This window comes from Salmo trutta, chromosome 27 (genome assembly GCF_901001165.1).
Source record: "Salmo trutta chromosome 27, fSalTru1.1, whole genome shotgun sequence".
Lineage (NCBI taxonomy): Eukaryota > Metazoa > Chordata > Actinopteri > Salmoniformes > Salmonidae > Salmo > Salmo trutta.
In genome coordinates this window covers 45,343,038-45,364,753 of record NC_042983.1, presented here as the reverse complement: position 1 = coordinate 45,364,753, position 21,716 = coordinate 45,343,038, and the positions used below count along the sequence as shown (strand labels likewise).

General features: G+C 44.8%; 1 protein-coding gene and 1 long non-coding RNA gene across 5 annotated transcripts in view; both read right to left on the bottom strand.

The window, feature by feature from the left end:
* Positions 1-936: 936 nt before the first annotated feature.
* On the bottom strand, positions 937-1,553 carry LOC115165065 (uncharacterized). Of its 3 annotated transcripts, XR_003870062.1 has the most exons (4): positions 1,493-1,553; positions 1,309-1,401; positions 1,145-1,267; positions 937-974 (listed from the first exon to the last, which is right to left on the bottom strand). It is a non-coding gene; the product is annotated as an uncharacterized LOC115165065 (long non-coding RNA). The 3 variants fall into 3 exon arrangements; XR_003870063.1 differs by lacking the exon at positions 937-974 and having other exon boundaries at positions 1,135-1,260; positions 1,302-1,401; XR_003870061.1 differs by lacking the exon at positions 937-974 and having other exon boundaries at positions 1,135-1,267.
* A 1,162-nt stretch (positions 1,554-2,715) lies between these two features.
* LOC115165064 (atrial natriuretic peptide receptor 3) overlaps positions 2,716-21,716 on the bottom strand; it is a 74,817-nt gene continuing 55,816 nt past the window's right edge. Inside the window, exons 5-8 of one of the 2 annotated variants that reach the window (XM_029718098.1) lie at positions 21,580-21,674; positions 19,123-19,243; positions 17,602-17,689; positions 2,716-3,307 (exon numbers count right to left, since the gene is read on the bottom strand). In XM_029718098.1, coding sequence (XP_029573958.1) covers positions 3,196-3,307; positions 17,602-17,689; positions 19,123-19,243; positions 21,580-21,674 — 416 coding nt within the window. In that variant the 3' untranslated portion in view covers positions 2,716-3,195. The remainder of the gene's footprint in view (positions 3,308-17,601; positions 17,690-19,122; positions 19,244-21,579; positions 21,675-21,716) is intronic. The other variant, XM_029718099.1, reaches the window with a different exon arrangement.

Here is a 21,716-nt window from a genome sequence, read left to right as displayed (position 1 = left end):
CCCAGGAACCTCTGACCCGGCCTAACCCAGTTACCTCTGACCTGGCCTAACCCAGTTACCTCTGACCTGGTCTAACCCAGTTACCTCTGACCGGTCTAACCCAGTTACCTCTGACCTGGCCTAACCCAGTTACCTCTGACCTGCCTAACCCAGTTACCTCTGACCCGGCCTAACCCAGTTACCTCTGACCCGGCCTAACCCAGTTACCTCTGACCCGGCCTAAACCCAGTTACCTCTGACCCGGTCTAACCCAGTTACCTCTGACCCGGTCTAACCCGTTACCTCTGACCCTGGCCTAAACCCAGTTACCTCTGACCCGCCTAACCCAGTTATCCTCTGACCCGGCCTAACCCATTACCTCTGACCTGGCCTAACCATTACCTCTGACCCGGTCTAACCCAGTTACCTCTGACCTGGCCTAACCCAGTTACCTCTGACCTGGCCTACCTCTGACCCGGTCCTAACCCAGTTATCTCTGACCTGGCCTAACCCAGTTACCTCTGACCGGCCTAACCCAGTTACCTCTGACCCCGGGCCTAACCCAGTTACTGACCGGCCTAAACCCAGTTACCTCTGACCCGACCTAACCCGTTACCTCTGACCGGCCTAACCCAGTTACCTCTGACCTGGCTAACCAGTTACCTCTGACCGGCCTAACCCAGTTACCTGACCTGGCCTACCCAGTTAACCTCTGACCCGGCCTAACCCAGTTACCCCTCTGACCCGACCTAACCCAGTTTACCTCTGACCCGCCTAACCCCAGTTACCCTCTGACCTGCCTAACCCAGTTACCTCTGACCCGGCCTAACCCAGTTACCTCTGACCCCGACCTAACCCAGTGTACCCTCTGACCCGCCTAACCCGTTACCTCTGACCTGGCCTAACCCAGTACTCTGAACCTCTGACCCGGCCTAACCCAGTTACCTCTGACCTGGCCTAACCCAGTTACCTCTGACCTGGCCTAACCCAGTTACCTCTGACCCGGTCTAACCCAGTTACCTCTGACCCGGCCTAACCCAGTTACCCTCTGACCCGGCCTAACCCAGTTACCTCTCTGACCCGCCTAACCCAGTTACCTCTGACCTGGCCTACCCAGTTACCTCTGACCTGGCCTAAACCCAGTTTTACCTCTGACCTGGCCTACCTCTGACCTGGCCTAACCCAGTTACCTCTGACCTGGCCTAACCCAGTTACCTCTGACCTGGCCTACCTCTGACCTGGCCTAACCCAGTTACCTCTGACCTGGCCTAACCCAGTTACCTCTGACCTGGCCTACCTCTGACCTGGCCTAACCCAGGAACCTCTGACCCGGCCTAACCCAGTTACCTCTGACCTGGCCTAACCCAGTTACCTCTGACCCGGCCTAACCCAGTTACCTCTGACCTGGCCTAACCCAGTTACCTCTGACCCGGCCTAACCCAGTTACCTCTGACCCGGCCTAACCCAGTTACCTCTGACCTGGCCTACCTCTGACCTGGCCTAACCCAGGAACCTCTGACCCGGCCTAACCCAGTTACCTCTGACCTGGCCTAACCCAGTTACCTCTGACCTGGTCTAACCCAGTTACCTCTGACCTGGCCTAACCCAGTTACCTCTGACCTGGCCTAACCCAGTTACCTCTGACCCGGCCTAACCCAGTTACCTCTGACCCGGCCTAACCCAGTTACCTCTGACCCGGCCTAACCCAGTTATCTCTGACCCGGCCTAACCCAGTTACCTCTGACCTGGCCTACCTCTGACCCGGTCTAACCCAGTTACCTCTGACCTGGCCTAACCCAGTTACCTCTGACCTGGCCTACCTCTGACCCGGTCTAACCCAGTTATCTCTGACCTGGCCTAACCCAGTTACCTCTGACCCGGCCTAACCCAGTTACCTCTGACCCGGCCTAACCCAGTTACCTCTGACCCGGCCTAACCCAGTTACCTCTGACCCGACCTAACCCAGTTACCTCTGACCCGGCCTAACCCAGTTACCTCTGACCTGGCCTAACCCAGTTACCTCTGACCTGGCCTAACCCAGTTACCTCTGACCCGGCCTAACCCAGTTACCTCTGACCCGACCTAACCCAGTTACCTCTGACCCGGCCTAACCCAGTTACCTCTGACCCGGCCTAACCCAGTTACCTCTGACCCGGCCTAACCCAGTTACCTCTGACCCGACCTAACCCAGTTACCTCTGACCCGGCCTAACCCAGTTACCTCTGACCTGGCCTAACCCAGTTACCTCTGACCCGGCCTAACCCAGTTACCTCTGACCTGGCCTAACCCAGTTACCTCTGACCTGGCCTAACCCAGTTACCTCTGACCCGGTCTAACCCAGTTACCTCTGACCCGGCCTAACCCAGTTACCTCTGACCCGGCCTAACCCAGTTACCTCTGACCTGGCCTAACCCAGTTACCTCTGACCTGGCCTAACCCAGTTACCTCTGACCCGGCCTAACCCAGTTACCTCTGACCTGGCCTACCTATGACCCGGCCTAACCCAGTTACCTCTGACCTGGCCTACCTCTGACCCGGCCTAACCCAGTTACCTCTGACCTGGCCTACCTCTGACCCGGCCTAACCCAGTTACCTCTGACCTGGCCTACCTCTGACCTGGTCTAACCCAGTTACCTCTGACCCGGCCTAACCCAGTTACCTCTGACCCGGCCTAACCCAGTTACCTCTGACCCGGCCTAACCCAGTTACCTCAGGTTTGACTAAAACACAGCAGGGTGGAGAACAAATGCTTTTTTTACTGACAAACAGGTCAAAACTTTTCCAAAGTCTCATGACACAACATCGTCAATTATCTGAATACATTCACACCCACGATTCTGTACATTAACAATTGCGCAGTGTAATACTAGTAAGGTCTTGATAATTACTAAAAGCAATTTTGCGCAGACTATAAATGCTTCCGTGCTGGCCCCTCTTAAGGGGAGAATATACACTTATATCTTTCTGCAGAGATGAGACGCAAGTGGCGCTTTGTGACGGCTGACTTTCCTGAGTTGATGAAATTCCAAAAAAACTTTAAAACACACAACAACAACAACAAAAAAAACACAAAACAAAACAATGACACTATGTCTTTCTTTAAATAGCACGAGTACTCTGACAGCAGGGTACAGTGTGTCGAGTCTTTGGTCACATTCCCATGATGCTTCGCTGGAACGGAACCTTCGGGGAGCCACAGACGAACGCAGCGATGCTCTACGCCGCGGAGAAGTTCGATCTGACAGAGTCTTCTCGTAACTGACGATGTTTCCCCATGTCACGTTCCTCCCTGGCTGTGCGTCTCTCAATGGTTATGGTGTAGTTCTTCCTGTTAGGAACAACAACAACAAAAAAGATTTGAGTTCACATTCATTACAATTTTATTTAGACCAGGCAAGATATGTATGTTTACTGTGATGCTTAAATTATAACTGTCATGTCTGTATTCCTCCTATAGCTGTCAAGTCTGTATTCCTATAGCTGTCATGTCTGTATTCCTATAGCTGTCAAGTCTGTATTCCTATAGCTGTCATGTCTGTATTCCTATAGCTGTCATGTCTGTATTCCTCCTATAGCTGTCATGTCTGTATTCCTCCTATAGCTGTCATGTCTGTATTCCTATAGCTGTCATGTCTGTATTCCTATAGCTGTCATGTCTGTATTCCCTCTATAGCTGTCATGTCTGTATTCCTATAGCTGTCATGTCTGTATTCCCCCTATAGCTGTCATGTCTGTATTCCCCTATAGCTGTCATGTCTGTATTCCTATAGCTGTCATGTCTGTATTCCTCCTATAGCTGTCATGTCTGTATTCCTATAGCTGTCATGTCTGTATTCCTATAGCTGTCATGTCTGTATTCCTATAGCTGTCATGTCTGTATTCCTATAGCTGTCATGTCTGTATTCCTATAGCTGTCATGTCTGTATTCCTCCTATAGCTGTCATGTCTGTATTCCTATAGCTGTCATGTCTGTATTCCCCCTATAGCTGTCATGTCTGTATTCCTATAGCTGTCACGTCTGTATTCCTATAGCTGTCATGTCTGTATTCCTATAGCTGTCATGTCTGTATTCCTATAGCTGTCATGTCTGTATTCCCCCTATAGCTGTCATGTCTGTATTCCTCCTATAGCTGTCATGTCTGTATCCTCCTATAGCTGTCATGTCTGTATTCCTATAGCTGTCATGTCTGTATTCCTATAGCTGTCATGTCTGTATTCCTATAGCTGTCATGTCTGTATTCCCTATAGCTGTCATGTCTGTATTCCTATAGCTGTCATGTCTGTATTCCTATAGCTGTCATGTCTGTATTCCTCCTATAGCTGTCATGTCTGTATTCCTATAGCTGTCATGTCTGTATTCCCCCTATAGCTGTCATGTCTGTATTCCTATAGCTGTCATGTCTGTATTCCTATAGCTGTCATGTCTGTATTCCCCCTATAGCTGTCATGTCTGTATTCCTATAGCTGTCATGTCTGTATTCCCCCTATAGCTGTCATGTCTGTATTCCTATAGCTGTCATGTCTGTATTCCTATAGCTGTCATGTCTGTATTCCTATAGCTGTCATGTCTGTATTCCTATAGCTGTCATGTCTGTATTCCCCTATAGCTGTCATGTCTGTATTCCTATAGCTGTCATGTCTGTATTCCTATAGCTGTCATGTCTGTATTCCCCCTATAGCTGTCATGTCTGTATTCCTCCTATAGCTGTCATGTCTGTATTCCTCCTATAGCTGTCATGTCTGTATTCCTATAGCTGTCATGTCTGTATTCCTATAGCTGTCATGTCTGTATTCCTATAGCTGTCATGTCTGTATTCCTATAGCTGTCATGTCTGTATTCCTATAGCTGTCATGTCTGTATTCCCCCTATAGCTGTCATGTCTGTATTCCCCCTATAGCTGTCATGTCTGTATTCCTATAGCTGTCATGTCTGTATTCCCCCTATAGCTGTCATGTCTGTATTCCCCCTATAGCTGTCATGTCTGTATTCCTATAGCTGTCATGTCTGTATTCCTATAGCTGTCATGTCTGTATTCCTATAGCTGTCATGTCTGTATTCCTCCTATAGCTGTCATGTCTGTATTCCTATAGCTGTCATGTCTGTATTCCCCCTATAGCTGTCATGTCTGTATTCCCCCTATAGCTGTCATGTCTGTATTCCCCCTATAGCTGTCATGTCTGTATCCCCCTATAGCTGTCATGTCTGTATTCCTATAGCTGTCATGTCTGTATTCCCCCTATAGCTGTCAGATGTCTGTATTCCTATAGTTTGTCATGTCTGTATTCCTATAGCTGTCATGTCTGTATTCCTATAGCTGTCATGTCTGTATTCCTATAGCTGTCATGTCTGTATTCCCCCTATAGCTGTCATGTCTGTATTCCTATAGCTGTCATGTCTGTATTCCCCCTATAGCTGTCATGTCTGTATTCCTATAGCTGTCATGTCTGTATTCCTATAGCTGTAATGTCTGTATTCCTATAGCTGTCATGTCTGTATTCCTATAGCTGTCATGTCTGTATTCCCCCTATAGCTGTCATGTCTGTATTCCTATAGCTGCCATGTCTGTATTCCTATAGCTGTCATGTCTGTATTCCTATAGCTGTCATGTCTGTATTCCCCTATAGCTGTCATGTCGTATTCCTATAGCTGTCATGGTCTGTATTCCTATAGCTGTCATGTCTGTATTCCCCTATAGCTGTCATGTCTGTATTCCTCCTATAGCTGTCATGTCTGTATTCCTATAGCTGTCATGTCTGTATTCCTATAGCTGCCATGTCTGTATTCCTCCTATAGCTGTCATGTCTGTATTCCTATAGCTGTCATGTCTGTATTCCCCCTATTGCTGTCATGTCTGTATTCCTCCTATAGCTGTCATGTCTGTATTCCTATAGCTGTCATGTCTGTATTCCTCCTATAGCTGTCATGTCTGTATTCCCCCTATAGCTGTCATGTCTGTATTCCTACAGCTGTCATGTCTGTATTCCTATAGCTGTCATGTCTGTATTCCTATAGCTGTCATGTCTGTATTCCTATAGCTGTCATGTCTGTATTCCTACAGCTGTCATGTCTGTATTCCTATAGCTGTCATGTCTATATTCCCCCTATAGCTGTCATGTCTGTATTCCTATAGCTGTCATGTCTGTATTCCTATAGCTGTCATGTCTGTATTCCTATAGCTGTCATGTCTGTATTCCCCCTATAGCTGTCATGTCTGTATTCCCCCTATTGCTGTCATGTCTGTATTCCCCCTATAGATGTCATGTCTGTATTCCTATAGCTGTCATGTCTGTATTCCCCCTATAGCTGTCATGTCTGTATTCCTATAGCTGTCATGTCTGTATTCCTATAGCTGTCATGTCTGTATTCCTATAGCTGTCATGTCTGTATTCCCCCTATAGCTGTCATGTCTGTATTCCTATAGCTGTCATGTCTGTATTCCTATAGCTGTCATGTCTGTATTCCTATAGCTGTCATGTCTGTATTCCTATAGCTGTCATGTCTGTATTCCTCCTATAGCTGTCATGTCTGTATTCCCCCTATAGCTGTCATGTCTGTATTCCTATTGCTGTCATGTCTGTATTCCTATAGCTGTCATGTCTGTATTCCCCCTATAGCTGTCATGTCTGTATTCCTCCTATAGCTGTCATGTCTGTATTCCTATAGCTGTCATGTCTGTATTCCTATAGCTGTCATGTCTGTATTCCTAAAGCTGTCATGTCTGTATTCCTATAGCTGTCATGTCTGTATTCCTATAGCTGTCATGTCTGTATTCCCCCTATAGCTGTCATGTCTGTATTCCTATAGCTGTCATGTCTGTATTCCTATAGCTGTCATGTCTGTATTCCCCCTATAGCTGTCATGTCTGTATTCCTCCTATAGCTGTCATGTCTGTATTCCTATAGCTGTCATGTCTGTATTCCTATAGCTATCATGTCTGTATTCCTATAGCTGTCATGTCTGTATTCCTCCTATAGCTGTCCTGTCTGTATTCCCCCTATAGCTGTCATGTCTGTATTCCCCCTATAGCTGTCATGTCTGTATTCCCCCTATAGCTGTCATGTCTGTATTCCTATAGCTGTCATGTCTGTATTCCTATAGCTGTCATGTCTGTATTCCCCCTATAGCTGTCATGTCTGTATTCCTATAGCTGTCCTGTCTGTATTCCCCCTATAGCTGTCCTGTCTGTATTCCCCCTATAGCTGTCATGTCTGTATTCCTATAGCTGTCCTGTCTGTATTCCCCCTATAGCTGTCATGTCTGTATTCCCCCTATAGCTGTCATGTCTGTATTCCTATAGCTGTCATGTCTGTATTCCTCCTATAGCTGTCATGTCTGTATTCCTATAGCTGTCATGTCTGTATTCCTATAGCTGTCATGTCTGTATTCCCCCTATAGCTGTCATGTCTGTATTCCCCCTATAGCTGTCATGTCTGTATTCCTATAGCTGTCATGTCTGTATTCCCCCTATAGCTGTCATGTCTGTATTCCTATAGCTGTCATGTCTGTATTCCTATAGCTGTCATGTCTGTATTCCTATAGCTGTCATGTCTGTATTCCCCCTATAGCTGTCATGTCTGTATTCCTATAGCTGTCATGTCTGTATTCCCCCTATAGCTGTCATGTCTGTATTCCCCCTATAGCTGTCATGTCTGTATTCCTATAGCTGTCATGTCTGTATTCCTATAGCTGTCATGTCTGTATTCCTATAGCTGTCATGTCTGTATTCCTCCTATAGCTGTCATGTCTGTATTCCCCCTATAGCTGTCATGTCTGTATTCCCCCTATAGCTGTCATGTCTGTATTCCTATAGCTGTCATGTCTGTATTCCCCCTATAGCTGTCATGTCTGTATTCCCCCTATAGCTGTCATGTCTGTATTCCTATAGCTGTCATGTCTGTATTCCCCCTATAGCTGTCATGTCTGTATCCCTATAGCTGTCATGTCTGTATTCCTCCTATAGCTGTCATGTCTGTATTCCTATAGCTGTCATGTCTGTATTCCTATAGCTGTCATGTCTGTATTCCTCCTATAGCTGTCCTGTCTGTATTCCCCCTATAGCTGTCATGTCTGTATTCCCCCTATAGCTGTCATGTCTGTATTCCTATAGCTGTCATGTCTGTATTCCTATAGCTGTCATGTCTGTATTCCTCCTATAGCTGTCCTGTCTGTATTCCCCCTATAGCTGTCATGTCTGTATCCCCCCTATAGCTGTCATGTCTGTATTCCTATAGCTGTCATGTCTGTATTCCTATAGCTGTCATGTCTGTATTCCCCCTATAGCTGTCATGTCTGTATTCCCCCTATAGCTGTCATGTCTGTATTCCTCCTATAGCTGTCATGTCTGTATTCCTCCTATAGCTGTCATGTCTGTATTCCCCCTATAGCTGTCATGTCTGTATTCCTATAGCTGTCATGTCTGTATTCCTATAGCTGTCATGTCTGTATTCCTATAGCTGTCATGTCTGTATTCCTATAGCTGTCATGTCTGTATTCCCCCTGTAGCTGTCATGTCTGTATTCCTATAGCTGTCATGTCTGTATTCCTATAGCTGTCATGTCTGTATTCCCCTATAGCTGTCATGTCTGTATTCCTATAGCTGTCATGTCTGTATTCCTATAGCTGTCATGTCTGTATTCCTATAGCTGTCATGTCTGTATTCCCCCTATAGCTGTCATGTCTGTATTCCCCCTATAGCTGTCATGTCTGTATTCCTATAGCTGTCATGTCTGGATTCCCCCTATAGCTGTCATGTCTGTATTCCCCCTATAGCTGTCATGTCTGTATTCCTATAGCTGTCATGTCTGTATTCCTATAGCTGTCATGTCTGTATTCCTCCTATAGCTGTCATGTCTGTATTCCCCTATAGCTGTCATGTCTGTATTCCTATAGCTGTCATGTCTGTATTCCTCCTATAGCTGTCATGTCTGTATTCCTCCTATAGCTGTCATGTCTGTATTCCCCCTATAGCTGTCATGTCTGTATTCCTATAGCTGTCATGTCTGTATTCCCCCTATAGCTGTCATGTCTGTATTCCTATAGCTGTCATGTCTGTATTCCTATAGCTGTCATGTCTGTATTCCCCCTATAGCTGTCATGTCTGTATTCCTATAGCTGTCATGTCTGTATTCCTATAGCTGTCATGTCTGTATTCCCCCTATAGCTGTCATGTCTGTATTCCCCCTATAGCTGTCATGTCTGTATTCCTATAGCTGTCATGTCTGTATTCCTATAGCTGTCATGTCTGTATTCCCCCTATAGCTGTCATGTCTGTATTCCCCCTATAGCTGTCATGTCTGTATTCCCCCTATAGCTGTCATGTCTGTATTCCCCCTATAGCTGTCATGTCTGTATTCCTATAGCTGTCATGTCTGTATTCCTCCTATAGCTGTCATGTCTGTATTCCTATAGCTGTCATGTCTGTATTCCTATAGCTGTCATGTCTGTATTCCCCCTATAGCTGTCATGTCTGTATTCCCCCTATAGCTGTCATGTCTGTAATCCTATAGCTGTCATGTCTGTATTCCCCCTATAGCTGTCATGTCTGTATTCCTATAGCTGTCATGTCTGTATTCCTCCTATAGCTGTCATGTCTGTATTCCCCCTATAGCTGTCATGTCTGTATTCCTCCTACAGCTGTCATGTCTGTATTCCTATAGCTGTCATGTCTGTATTCCTCCTATAGCTGTCATGTCTGTATTCCTATAGCTGTCATGTCTGTATTCCTCCTACAGCTGTCATGTCTGTATTCCTATAGCTGTCATGCCTGTATTCCTCCTATAGCTGTCCTGTTTGTATTCCCCCTACAGCTGTCATGTCTGTATTCCCCCTATAGCTGTCATGTCTGTATTCCCCCTATAGCTGTCATGTCTGTATTCCTACAGCTGTCATGTCTGTATTCCTATAGCTGTCATGTCTGTATTCCTATAGCTGTCATGTCTGTATTCCTATAGCTGTCATGTCTGTATTCCCCCTATAGCTGTCATGTCTGTATTCCTATAGCTGTCATGTCTGTATTCCTATAGCTGTCATGTCTGTATTCCCCCTATAGCTGTCATGTCTGTATTCCTATAGCTGTCATGTCTGTATTCCTATAGCTGTCATGTCTGTATTCCTATAGCTGTCATGTCTGTATTCCCCCTATAGCTGTCATGTCTGTATTCCCTCTATAGCTGTCATGTCTGTATTCCTATAGCTGTCATGTCTGTATTCCCCCTATAGCTGTCATGTCTGTATTCCTCCTATAGCTGTCATGTCTGTATTCCTATAGCTGTCATGTCTGTATTCCTATAGCTGTCATGTCTGTATTCCTATAGCTGTCATGTCTGTATTCCCCCTATAGCTGTCATGTCTGTATTCCCCCTATAGCTGTCATGTCTGTATTCCTATAGCTGTCATGTCTGTATTCCTATAGCTGTCATGTCTGTATTCCCCCTATAGCTGTCATGTCTGTATTCCCCCTATAGCTGTCATGTCTGTATTCCTATAGCTGTCATGTCTGTATTCCTATAGCTGTCATGTCTGTATTCCCCCTATAGCTGTCATGTCTGTATTCCCCCTATAGCTGTCATGTCTGTATTCCCCCTATAGCTGTCATGTCTGAATTCCCCCTATAGCTGTCATGTCTGTATTCCTATAGCTGTCATGTCTGTATTCCTCCTATAGCTGTCATGTCTGTATTCCTATAGCTGTCATGTCTGTATTCCTATAGCTGTCATGTCTGTATTCCCCCTATAGCTGTCATGTCTGTATTCCCCCTATAGCTGTCATGTCTGTAATCCTATAGCTGTCATGTCTGTATTCCCCCTATAGCTGTCATGTCTGTATTCCTATAGCTGTCATGTCTGTATTCCTATAGCTGTCATGTCTGTATTCCTATAGCTGTCATGTCTGTATTCCTACAGCTGTCATATCTGTATTCCTATAGCTGTCATGTCTGTATTCCTCCTATAGCTGTCATGTCTGTATTCCTACAGCTGTCATGTCTGTATTCCTATAGCTGTCATGTCTGTATTCCTACAGCTGTCATATCTGTATTCCTATAGCTGTCATGTCTGTATTCCTATAGCTGTCATGTCTGTATTCCTATAGCTGTCATGTCTGTATTCCTATAGCTGTCATGTCTGTATTCCTATAGCTGTCATGTCTGTATTCCTACAGCTGTCATGTCTGTATTCCTATAGCTGTCATGTCTGTATTCCCCCTATAGCTGTCATGTCTGTATTCCCCCTATAGCTGTCATGTCTGTAATCCTATAGCTGTCATGTCTGTATTCCCCCTATAGCTGTCATGTCTGTATTCCTATAGCTGTCATGTCTGTATTCCTCCTACAGCTGTCATGTCTGTATTCCTATAGCTGTCATGTCTGTATTCCTATAGCTGTCATGTCTGTATTCCTCCTATAGCTGTCATGTCTGTATTCCTATAGCTGTCATGTCTGTATTCCTCCTACAGCTGTCATGTCTGTATTCCTATAGCTGTCATGTCTGTATTCCTATAGCTGTCATGTCTGTATTCCCCCTATAGCTGTCATGTCTGTATTCCCCCTATAGCTGTCATGTCTGTATTCCCCCTATTGCTGTCATGTCTGTATTCCCCCTATAGCTGTCATGTCTGTATTCCTATAGCTGTCATGTCTGTATTCCTATAGCTGTCATGTCTGTATTCCTATAGCTGTCATGTCTGTATTCCTCCTATAGCTGTCATGTCTGTATTCCTATAGCTGTCATGTCTGTATTCCTATAGCTGTCATGTTTGTATTCCCCCTATAGCTGTCATGTCTGTATTCCCCCTATAGCTGTCATGTCTGTATTCCCCCTATTGCTGTCATGTCTGTATTCCCCCTATAGCTGTCATGTCTGTATTCCTATAGCTGTCATGTCTGTATTCCTATAGCTGTCATGTCTGTATTCCCCCTATAGCTGTCATGTCTGTATTCCTATAGCTGTCATGTTTGTATTCCCCCTATAGCTGTCATGTCTGTATTCCTATAGCTGTCATGTCTGTATTCCTATAGCTGTCATGTCTGTATTCCTATAGCTGTCATGTCTGTATTCCTATAGCTGTCATGTCTGTATTCCCCCTATAGCTGTCATGTCTGTATTCCCCCTATAGCTGTCATGTCTGTATTCCCCCTATAGCTGTCATGTCTGTATTCCCCCTATAGCTGTCATGTCTGTATTCCCCATAGCTGTCATGTCTGTATTCCCCATATAGCTGTCATGTCTGTATTCCTCCTATAGCTGTCATGTCTGTATTCCTCCTATAGCTGTCATGTCTGTATTCCTATAGCTGTCATGTCTGTATTCCTATAGCTGTCATGTCTGTATTCCCCCTATAGCTGTCATGTCTGTATTCCCCCTATAGCTGTCATGTCTGTAATCCTATAGCTGTCATGTCTGTATTACCCCTATAGCTGTCATGTCTGTATTCCTATAGCTGTCATGTCTGTATTCCTCCTATAGCTGTCATGTCTGTATTCCTATAGCTGTCATGTCTGTATTCCTCCTACAGCTGTCATGTCTGTATTCCTATAGCTGTCATGTCTGTATTCCTATAGCTGTCATGTCTGTATTCCTATAGCTGTCATGTCTGTATTCCCCCTATAGCTGTCATGTCTGTATTCCCCCTATAGCTGTCATGTCTGTATTCCTATAGCTGTCATGTCTGTATTCCTATAGCTGTCATGTCTGTATTCCTATAGCTGTCATGTCTGTATTCCTATAGCTGTCATGTCTGTATTCCCCCTATAGCTGTCATGTCTGTATTCCTATAGCTGTCATGTCTGTATTCCTCCTACAGCTGTCATGTCTGTATTCCTATAGCTGTCATGTCTTTATTCCTATAGCTGTCATGTCTGTATTCCTATAGCTGTCATGTCTGTATTCCCCCTATAGCTGTCATGTCTGTATTCCCCCTATAGCTGTCATGTCTGTATTCCTATAGCTGTCATGTCTGTATTCCTATAGCTGTCATGTCTGTATTCCTATAGCTGTCATGTCTGTATTCCTCCTACAGCTGTCATGTCTGTATTCCTATAGCTGTCATGTCTGTATTCCTATAGCTGTCATGTCTGTATTCCTATAGCTGTCATGTCTGTATTCCCCCTATAGCTGTCATGTCTGTATTCCTATAGCTGTCATGTCTGTATTCCTCCTACAGCTGTCATGTCTGTATTCCTATAGCTGTCATGTCTGTATTCCTATAGCTGTCATGTCTGTATTCCTATAGCTGTCATGTCTGTATTCCCCCTATAGCTGTCATGTCTGTATTCCTATAGCTGTCATGTCTGTATTCCTCCTACAGCTGTCATGTCTGTATTCCTATAGCTGTCATGTCTGTATTCCTACAGCTGTCATGTCTGTATTCCTATAGCTGTCATGTCTGTATTCCTATAGCTGTCATGTCTGTATTCCTCCTACAGCTGTCATGTCTGTATTCCTATAGCTGTCATGTCTGTATTCCTATAGCTGTCATGTCTGTATTCCCCCTATAGCTGTCATGTCTGTATTCCCCCTATAGCTGTCATGTCTGTATTCCCCCTATAGCTGTCATGTCTGTATTCCTATAGCTGTCATGTCTGTATTTCTCCTATAGCTGTCATGTCTGTATTCCTATAGCTGTCATGTCTGTATTCCTATAGCTGTCATGTCTGTATTCCTATAGCTGTCATGTCTGTATTCCTACAGCTGTCATGTCTGTATTCCTATAGCTGTCATGTCTGTATTCCCCTATAGCTGTCCATGTCTGTATTCCCCCTATAGCTGTCATGTCTGTATTCCCTATAGCTGTCATGTCTGTATTCCTATAGCTGTCATGTCTGTATTCCTATAGCTGTCATGTCTGTATTCCCTCCTATAGCTGTCATGTCTGTATTCCTCCTATAGCTGTCATGTCTGTATTTCTCCTATAGCTGTCATGTCTGTATTCCTATAGCTGTCATGTCTGTATTCCTATAGCTGTCATGTCTGTATTCCCCCTATAGCTGTCATGTCTGTATTCCCCCTATAGCTGTCATGTCTGTATTCCTATAGCTGTCATGTCTGTATTCCCTCCTATAGCTGTCATGTCTGTATTCCCCCTATAGCTGTCATGTCTGTATTCCCCCTATAGCTGTCATGTCTGTATTCCTCCTATAGCTGTCATGTCTGTATTCCTATAGCTGTCATGTCTGTATTCCTATAGCTGTCATGTCTGTATTCCCCCTATAGCTGTCATGTCTGTATTCCCCCTATAGCTGTCATGTCTGTATTCCTCCTATAGCTGTCATGTCTGTATTCCTATAGCTGTCATGTCTGTATTCCCTCCTATAGCTGTCATGTTTGTATTCCTCCTATAGCTGTCATGTCTGTATTCCTATAGCTGTCATGTCTGTATTCCTATAGCTGTCATGTCTGTATTCCTATAGCTGTCATGTCTGTATTCCCCCTATAGCTGTCATGTCTGTATTCCTATAGCTGTCATGTCTGTATTCCTATAGCTGTCATGTCTGTATTCCTATAGCTGTCATGTCTGTATTCCTCCTACAGCTGTCATGTCTGTATTCCCCCTATAGCTGTCATGTCTGTATTCCTATAGCTGTCATGTCTGTATTCCTCCTACAGCTGTCATGTCTGTATTCCTATAGCTGTCATGTCTGTATTCCTGTAGCTGTCATGTCTGTATTCCCCCTATAGCTGTCATGTCTGTATTCCCCCTATAGCTGTCATGTCTGTATTCCCCCTATAGCTGTCATGTCTGTATTCCCCCTATAGCTGTCATTTCTGTATTCCCCCTATAGCTGTCATGTCTGTATTCCTATAGCTGTCATGTCTGTATTCCCCCTATAGCTGTCATGTCTGTATTCCTCCTATAGCTGTCATGTCTGTATTCCTATAGCTGTCATGTCTGTATTTCTCCTATAGCTGTCATGTCTGTATTCCTATAGCTGTCATGTCTGTATTCCTATAGCTGTCATGTCTGTATTCCTATAGCTGTCATGTCTGTATTCCTACAGCTGTCATGTCTGTATTCCTATAGCTGTCATGTCTGTATTCCCCCTATAGCTGTCATGTCTGTATTCCCCCTATAGCTGTCATGTCTGTATTCCTATAGCTGTCATGTCTGTATTCCCTCCTATAGCTGTCATGTCTGTATTCCTCCTATAGCTGTCATGTCTGTATTTCTCCTATAGCTGTCATGTCTGTATTCCTATAGCTGTCATGTCTGTATTCCTCCTACAGCTGTCATGTCTGTATTCCTATAGCTGTCATGTCTGTATTCCTATAGCTGTCATGTCTGTATTCCCCCTATAGCTGTCATGTCTGTATTCCCCCTATAGCTGTCATGTCTGTATTCCCCCTATAGCTGTCATGTCTGTATTCCCCCTATAGCTGTCATGTCTGTATTCCCCCTATAGCTGTCATGTCTGTATTCCTATAGCTGTCATGTCTGTATTTCTCCTATAGCTGTCATGTCTGTATTCCTATAGCTGTCATGTCTGTATTCCTATAGCTGTCATGTCTGTATTCCTATAGCTGTCATGTCTGTATTCCTACAGCTGTCATGTCTGTATTCCTATAGCTGTCATGTCTGTATTCCCCCTATAGCTGTCATGTCTGTATTCCCCCTATAGCTGTCATGTCTGTATTCCTATAGCTGTCATGTCTGTATTCCTATAGCTGTCATGTCTGTATTCCCTCCTATAGCTGTCATGTCTGTATTCCTCCTATAGCTGTCATGTCTGTATTTCTCCTATAGCTGTCATGTCTGTATTCCTATAGCTGTCATGTCTGTATTCCTATAGCTGTCATGTCTGTATTCCCCCTATAGCTGTCATGTCTGTATTCCTATAGCTGTCATGTCTGTATTCCCTCCTATAGCTGTCATGTCTGTATTCCCCCTATAGCTGTCATGTCTGTATTCCCCCTATAGCTGTCATGTCTGTATTCCCCCTATAGCTGTCATGTCTGTATTCCTCCTATAGCTGTCATGTCTGTATTCCTATAGCTGTCATGTCTGTATTCCTATAGCTGTCATGTCTGTATTCCCCCTATAGCTGTCATGTCTGTATTCCCCCTATAGCTGTCATGTCTGTATTCCTCCTATAGCTGTCATGTCTGTATTCCTATAGCTGTCATGTCTGTATTCCCTCCTATAGCTGTCATGTTTGTATTCCTCCTATAGCTGTCATGTCTGTATTCCTATAGCTGTCATGTCTGTATTCCTATAGCTGTCATGTCTGTATTCCTATAGCTGTCATGTCTGTATTCCCCTATAGCTGTCATGTCTGTATTCCTATAGCTGTCATGTCTGTATTCCTATAGCTGTCATGTCTGTATTCCTATAGCTGTCATGTCTGTATTCCTCCTACAGCTGTCATGTCTGTATTCCCCCTATAGCTGTCATGTCTGTATTCCTATAGCTGTCATGTCTGTATTCCTCCTACAGCTGTCATGTCTGTATTCCTATAGCTGTCATGTCTGTATTCCTGTAGCTGTCATGTCTGTATTCCCCCTATAGCTGTCATGTCTGTATTCCCCCTATAGCTGTCATGTCTGTATTCCCCCTATAGCTGTCATGTCTGTATTCCCCCTATAGCTGTCATTTCTGTATTCCCCCTATAGCTGTCATGTCTGTATTCCTATAGCTGTCATGTCTGTATTCCCCCTATAGCTGTCATGTCTGTATTCCTCCTATAGCTGTCATGTCTGTATTCCTATAGCTGTCATGTCTGTATTTCTCCTATAGCTGTCATGTCTGTATTCCTATAGCTGTCATGTCTGTATTCCTATAGCTGTCATGTCTGTATTCCTATAGCTGTCATGTCTGTATTCCTACAGCTGTCATGTCTGTATTCCTATAGCTTTCATGTCTGTATTCCCCCTATAGCTGTCATGTCTGTATTCCCCCTATAGCTGTCATGTCTGTATTCCTATAGCTGTCATGTCTGTATTCCTATAGCTGTCATGTCTGTATTCCCTCCTATAGCTGTCATGTCTGTATTCCTCCTATAGCTGTCATGTCTGTATTTCTCCTATAGCTGTCATGTCTGTATTCCTATAGCTGTCATGTCTGTATTCCTATAGCTGTCATGTCTGTATTCCCCCTATAGCTGTCATGTCTGTATTCCCCCTATAGCTGTCATGTCTGTATTCCTATAGCTGTCATGTCTGTATTCCCTCCTATAGCTGTCATGTCTGTATTCCCCCTATAGCTGTCATGTCTGTATTCCCCCTATAGCTGTCATGTCTGTATTCCTCCTATAGCTGTCATGTCTGTATTCCTATAGCTGTCATGTCTGTATTCCTCCTACAGCTGTCATGTCTGTATTCCTATAGCTGTCATGTCTGTATTCCTATAGCTGTCATGTCTGTATTCCCCCTATAGCTGTCATGTCTGTATTCCCCCTATAGCTGTCATGTCTGTATTCCTATAGCTGTCATGTCTGTATTCCTATAGCTGTCATGTCTGTATTCCCTCCTATAGCTGTCATGTCTGTATTCCTCCTATAGCTGTCAGTCGTTATGCCTGTCCTATAGATCATTGCTGTCTTTGAGGTTAAAACTAAGCTTGAATCCAGTTGAAATGAGCCAAACACCACTGAACGTAACTTTCAGTTGAAGCTTGTTGCCGTGCTGTTTTACCTGATGAAGTAGAAGAACATGAGGAGTGCTGTCCCCAGCAGGGATCCCACTATGATCCCAGTAAGAGCAGATACTCCTAGACCACCTGCTTGGAGACGAAGAGGGAGGCTATTAGTTAGGCTAACGACACACCTGTGGTACACTATATATTTTTTTAACTTGATTGTCTGTGAGTGACAGATAGGTGGGGTGTGCCCATAGGGGACAAGCTCATCGGCAGCTAAGCTAATGTGGTGGATGATTTCAAATGTATATCGAACACCGAAGATGAATACCTGCAGGCTGGATCTGAATACCTGCAGGCTTGATCTGAATACCTGCAGGCTAGATCTGAATACCTGCAGGCTAGATCTGAATACCTGCAGGCTAGATCTGAATACCTGCACGCTAGATCTGAATACCTGCAGGCTAGATCTGAATACCTGCACGCTAGATCTGAATACCTGCAGGCTTGATATGAATACCTGCAGGCTAGATCTGAATACCTGCAGGCTAGATCTGAATACCTGCAGGCTAGATCTGAATACCTGCAGGCTAGATCTGAATACCTGCACGCTAGATCTGAATACCTGCACGCTAGATCTGAATACCTGCAGGCTTGATCTGAATACCTGCAGGCTTGATCTGAATACCTGCAGGCTAGATCTGAATACCTGCAGGCTAGATCTGAATACCTGCATGCTATATCTGAATACCTGCACGCTAGATCTGAATACCTGCAGGCTTGATATGAATACCTGCAGGCTAGATATGAATACCTGCAGGCTAGATCTGAATACCTGCAGGCTAGATCTGAATACCTGCAGGCTAGATCTGAATACCTGCAGGCTAGATCTGAATACCTGCAGGCTAGATCTGAATACCTGCAGGCTTGATATGAATACCTGCAGGCTAGATCTGAATACCTGCAGGCTAGATCTGAATACCTGCAGGCTAGATCTGAATACCTGCAGGCTTGATATGAATACCTGCAGGCTTGAGCTTGTGTTTATTTTATTAGCTCTAAAGTATTGTAGAGCTCCTGCATCTAAATATAAACAGTTCCGGCACCTATTTCAGTCCCATGTCAAGCACTGAACCCCCATATTACACATCTGCACTGAACCCCCATATTACACATCTGCACTGAACCCCCATATTACACATCTGCACTGAACCCCCATATTACACATCTGCACTGAACCCCAATATTAAACACGTGAGACAAAACTTGGGGTGTTTCAATCTCATGGCTTGATGTGTGGAGACAGAGAGAACAGAACAGGTCTGTATTTGTTGGTGTAGACAGAGAGAAAAGGACATGTCTGTATTTGTTAGTGGAGACAGAGAGAACAAAACAGGTCTGTGTTTGTTGGTGTGTGTAGTGGTGGAGACATATACAATAATTTGTGTGTTATTAGTTTAAGCACACTATGTTTTTCTCTATTGTTGTGAAATTTTATGACCAATTTATGCAGAAATCCAGGTAATTCCAAAAGGTTCACATATTATTTTCTTGTCACTGTATATTAGATAATTTACATGATTTGTCTGGCTGGTCTGTGTGGTACACTCTGTGCCGTCCTTTCAGTGTGAAGAGTTCAGGGTTGAACACTGGAAGCATCTGGAAACTCTCGTTCACACCAAAGTAGTTACACACCGTCTGAAAACACAAACACCAAAGTAGTTACACACCGTCTGAAAACACAAACACCAAAGTAGTTACACACCGTCTGAAAACACAAACACCAAAGTAGTTAGTTACAGACCTCTGAAACAAGGACAGTCAATCTCATACTCTGTTGGCATTTTCCTGTCGGCTGCCACTCAAAAAAAGGTCCGTAAATATAAAGCTCAATAAGATCATATTACAGAATCAGTAACAATAAACCCAGCACGCACAGAAACTGAAAGAAGTGATCCCATCCCATTCTTCCCAACCCCCCCATCCCATTCTTCCCAACCCCCCATCCCATTTCCCCAACCCCCCCATCCCATTTCCCCAACCCCCCCATCCCATTTCCCCAACCCCCCCATCCCATTTCCCCAACCCCCCCCATCCCATTTCCCCAACCCCCCCATCCCATTTCCCCAACCCCCCCATCCCATTTCCCCAACCCCCCATCCCATTTCCCCAACCCCCCCATCCCATTTCCCCAACCCACCCATCCCATTCTTCCCAACCCCCCCATCCCATTCTTCCCAACCCCCCCCATCCCATTTCCCCAACCCCCCCATCCCATTTCCCCAACCCCCCCCATCCCATTTCCCCAACCCCCCCATCCCATTTCCCCAACCCCCCCATCCCATTTCCCCAACCCCCCCATCCCATTCTTCCCAACCCCCCCATCCCATTCTTCCCAACCCCCCCATCCCATTTCCCCATTTCCCCTTTGGTAACAAAACGGATGGCACTGTGATAGACTGCATCCAGCTTGCTGAGTAGAGTGTTGGAGGCTATTTTGTAAATAACATCACCGAAGTCGAGGATCGGTAGGATAGTCAGTTTTACGAGGGAATGTTTGGCAGCATGAGTGAAGGAGGCTTTGTTGCGAAATAGGAAGCCGATTCTAGATTTAACTTTGGATTGGAGATGCTTAATGTGAGTCGGGAAGGAGAGTTTACAGTCTAGCCAGACACCTACTGTAGGTATTTGTAGTTGTCCACATATTCTAAGTCAGAACCGTCCAGAGTAGTGATGTGGGTGCAGGCAGCGAACGGTTGAAAAGCATGCATTTGGTTTTACTAGCGTTTAAGAGCAGTTGGAGGCCACAGAAGGAGTGTTGAATGGCATTGAAGCTGGAGATACAGGATTAGTTTGAAGTTATCTGTTCTTACGTCATAGGAATAGGCTCGGTTTGCTTTTTAGATGATTATTATCAAGGTCACACAGACAGGTGGGACCTGATCCTATATCAACACTCATACTGAGACTCTTTATGACCTGATCCTAGATCACCACTCCTACTGAGACTCTTTATGACCTGATCCTAGATCACCACTCCTACTGAGACTCTTTATGACGTGATCCTAGATCAACACTCCTACTGAGACTCTTTATGACCTGATCCTATATCACCACTCCTACTGAGACTCTTTATGACCTGATCCTAGATCACCACTCCTACTGAGACTCTGTATGACCTGATCCTAGATCAACTAGTCTGAGACTCTTTATGACCTGATCCTAGATCAACTAGTCTGAGACTCTTTATGACCTGATCTTAGATCACCACTCCTACTGAGACTCTGTATGACCTGATCCTATATCACCACTCCTACTGAGACTCTTTATGACCTGATCCTATATCACCACTCCTACTGAGACTCTTTATGACCTGATCCTAGATCACCACTCCTACTGAGACATTTTATGACCTGATCCTAGAACACCACTCCTACTGAGACTCTTTATGACCTGATCCTAGATCACCACTCCTACTGAGACTCTTTATGACCTGATCCTAGAACACCACTCCTACTGAGACTCTTTATGACCTGATCCTAGATCACCACTCCTACTGAGACTCTTTATGACCTGATCCTAGAACACCACTCCTACTGAGACTCTTTATGACCTGATTCAAGATCACCACTCCTACTGAGACTCTTTATGACCTGATCCTAGAACACCACTCCTACTGAGACTATGACCTGATCCTAGAACACCACTCCTACTGAGACTATGATTTGATCCTAGATCACCACTCCTACTGAGACTCTTTATGACCTGATCCTAGATCACCACTCCTACTGAGACTCTTTATGACCTTATCCTATATCACCACTCCTACTGAGACTCTTTATGACCTTATCCTATATCACCACTCCTTCTGAGACTATGACCTGATCCTATATCACCACTCCTACTGAGACTCTTTATGACCTGATCCTAGATCAACACTCCTTCTCTGGGACGCTCTATAAATGACAGCCCTGATCAAGAGCCATGCAGGAGGGTGAGGATGAGGTTTAGCTTTAGGTTTAGGTTGTTCTTACCTCATAGGTGCCTGCCTCGGTGTTGGTCATGCTCATCACAGAGAAGTCGCCGTATCTGTCCCCGTTGAAGTCCATAGACACCTGGCCTGCGATGCCTGCCCAGCAACCAGAGGACGAGCGGCATGCAAAGAATGGCA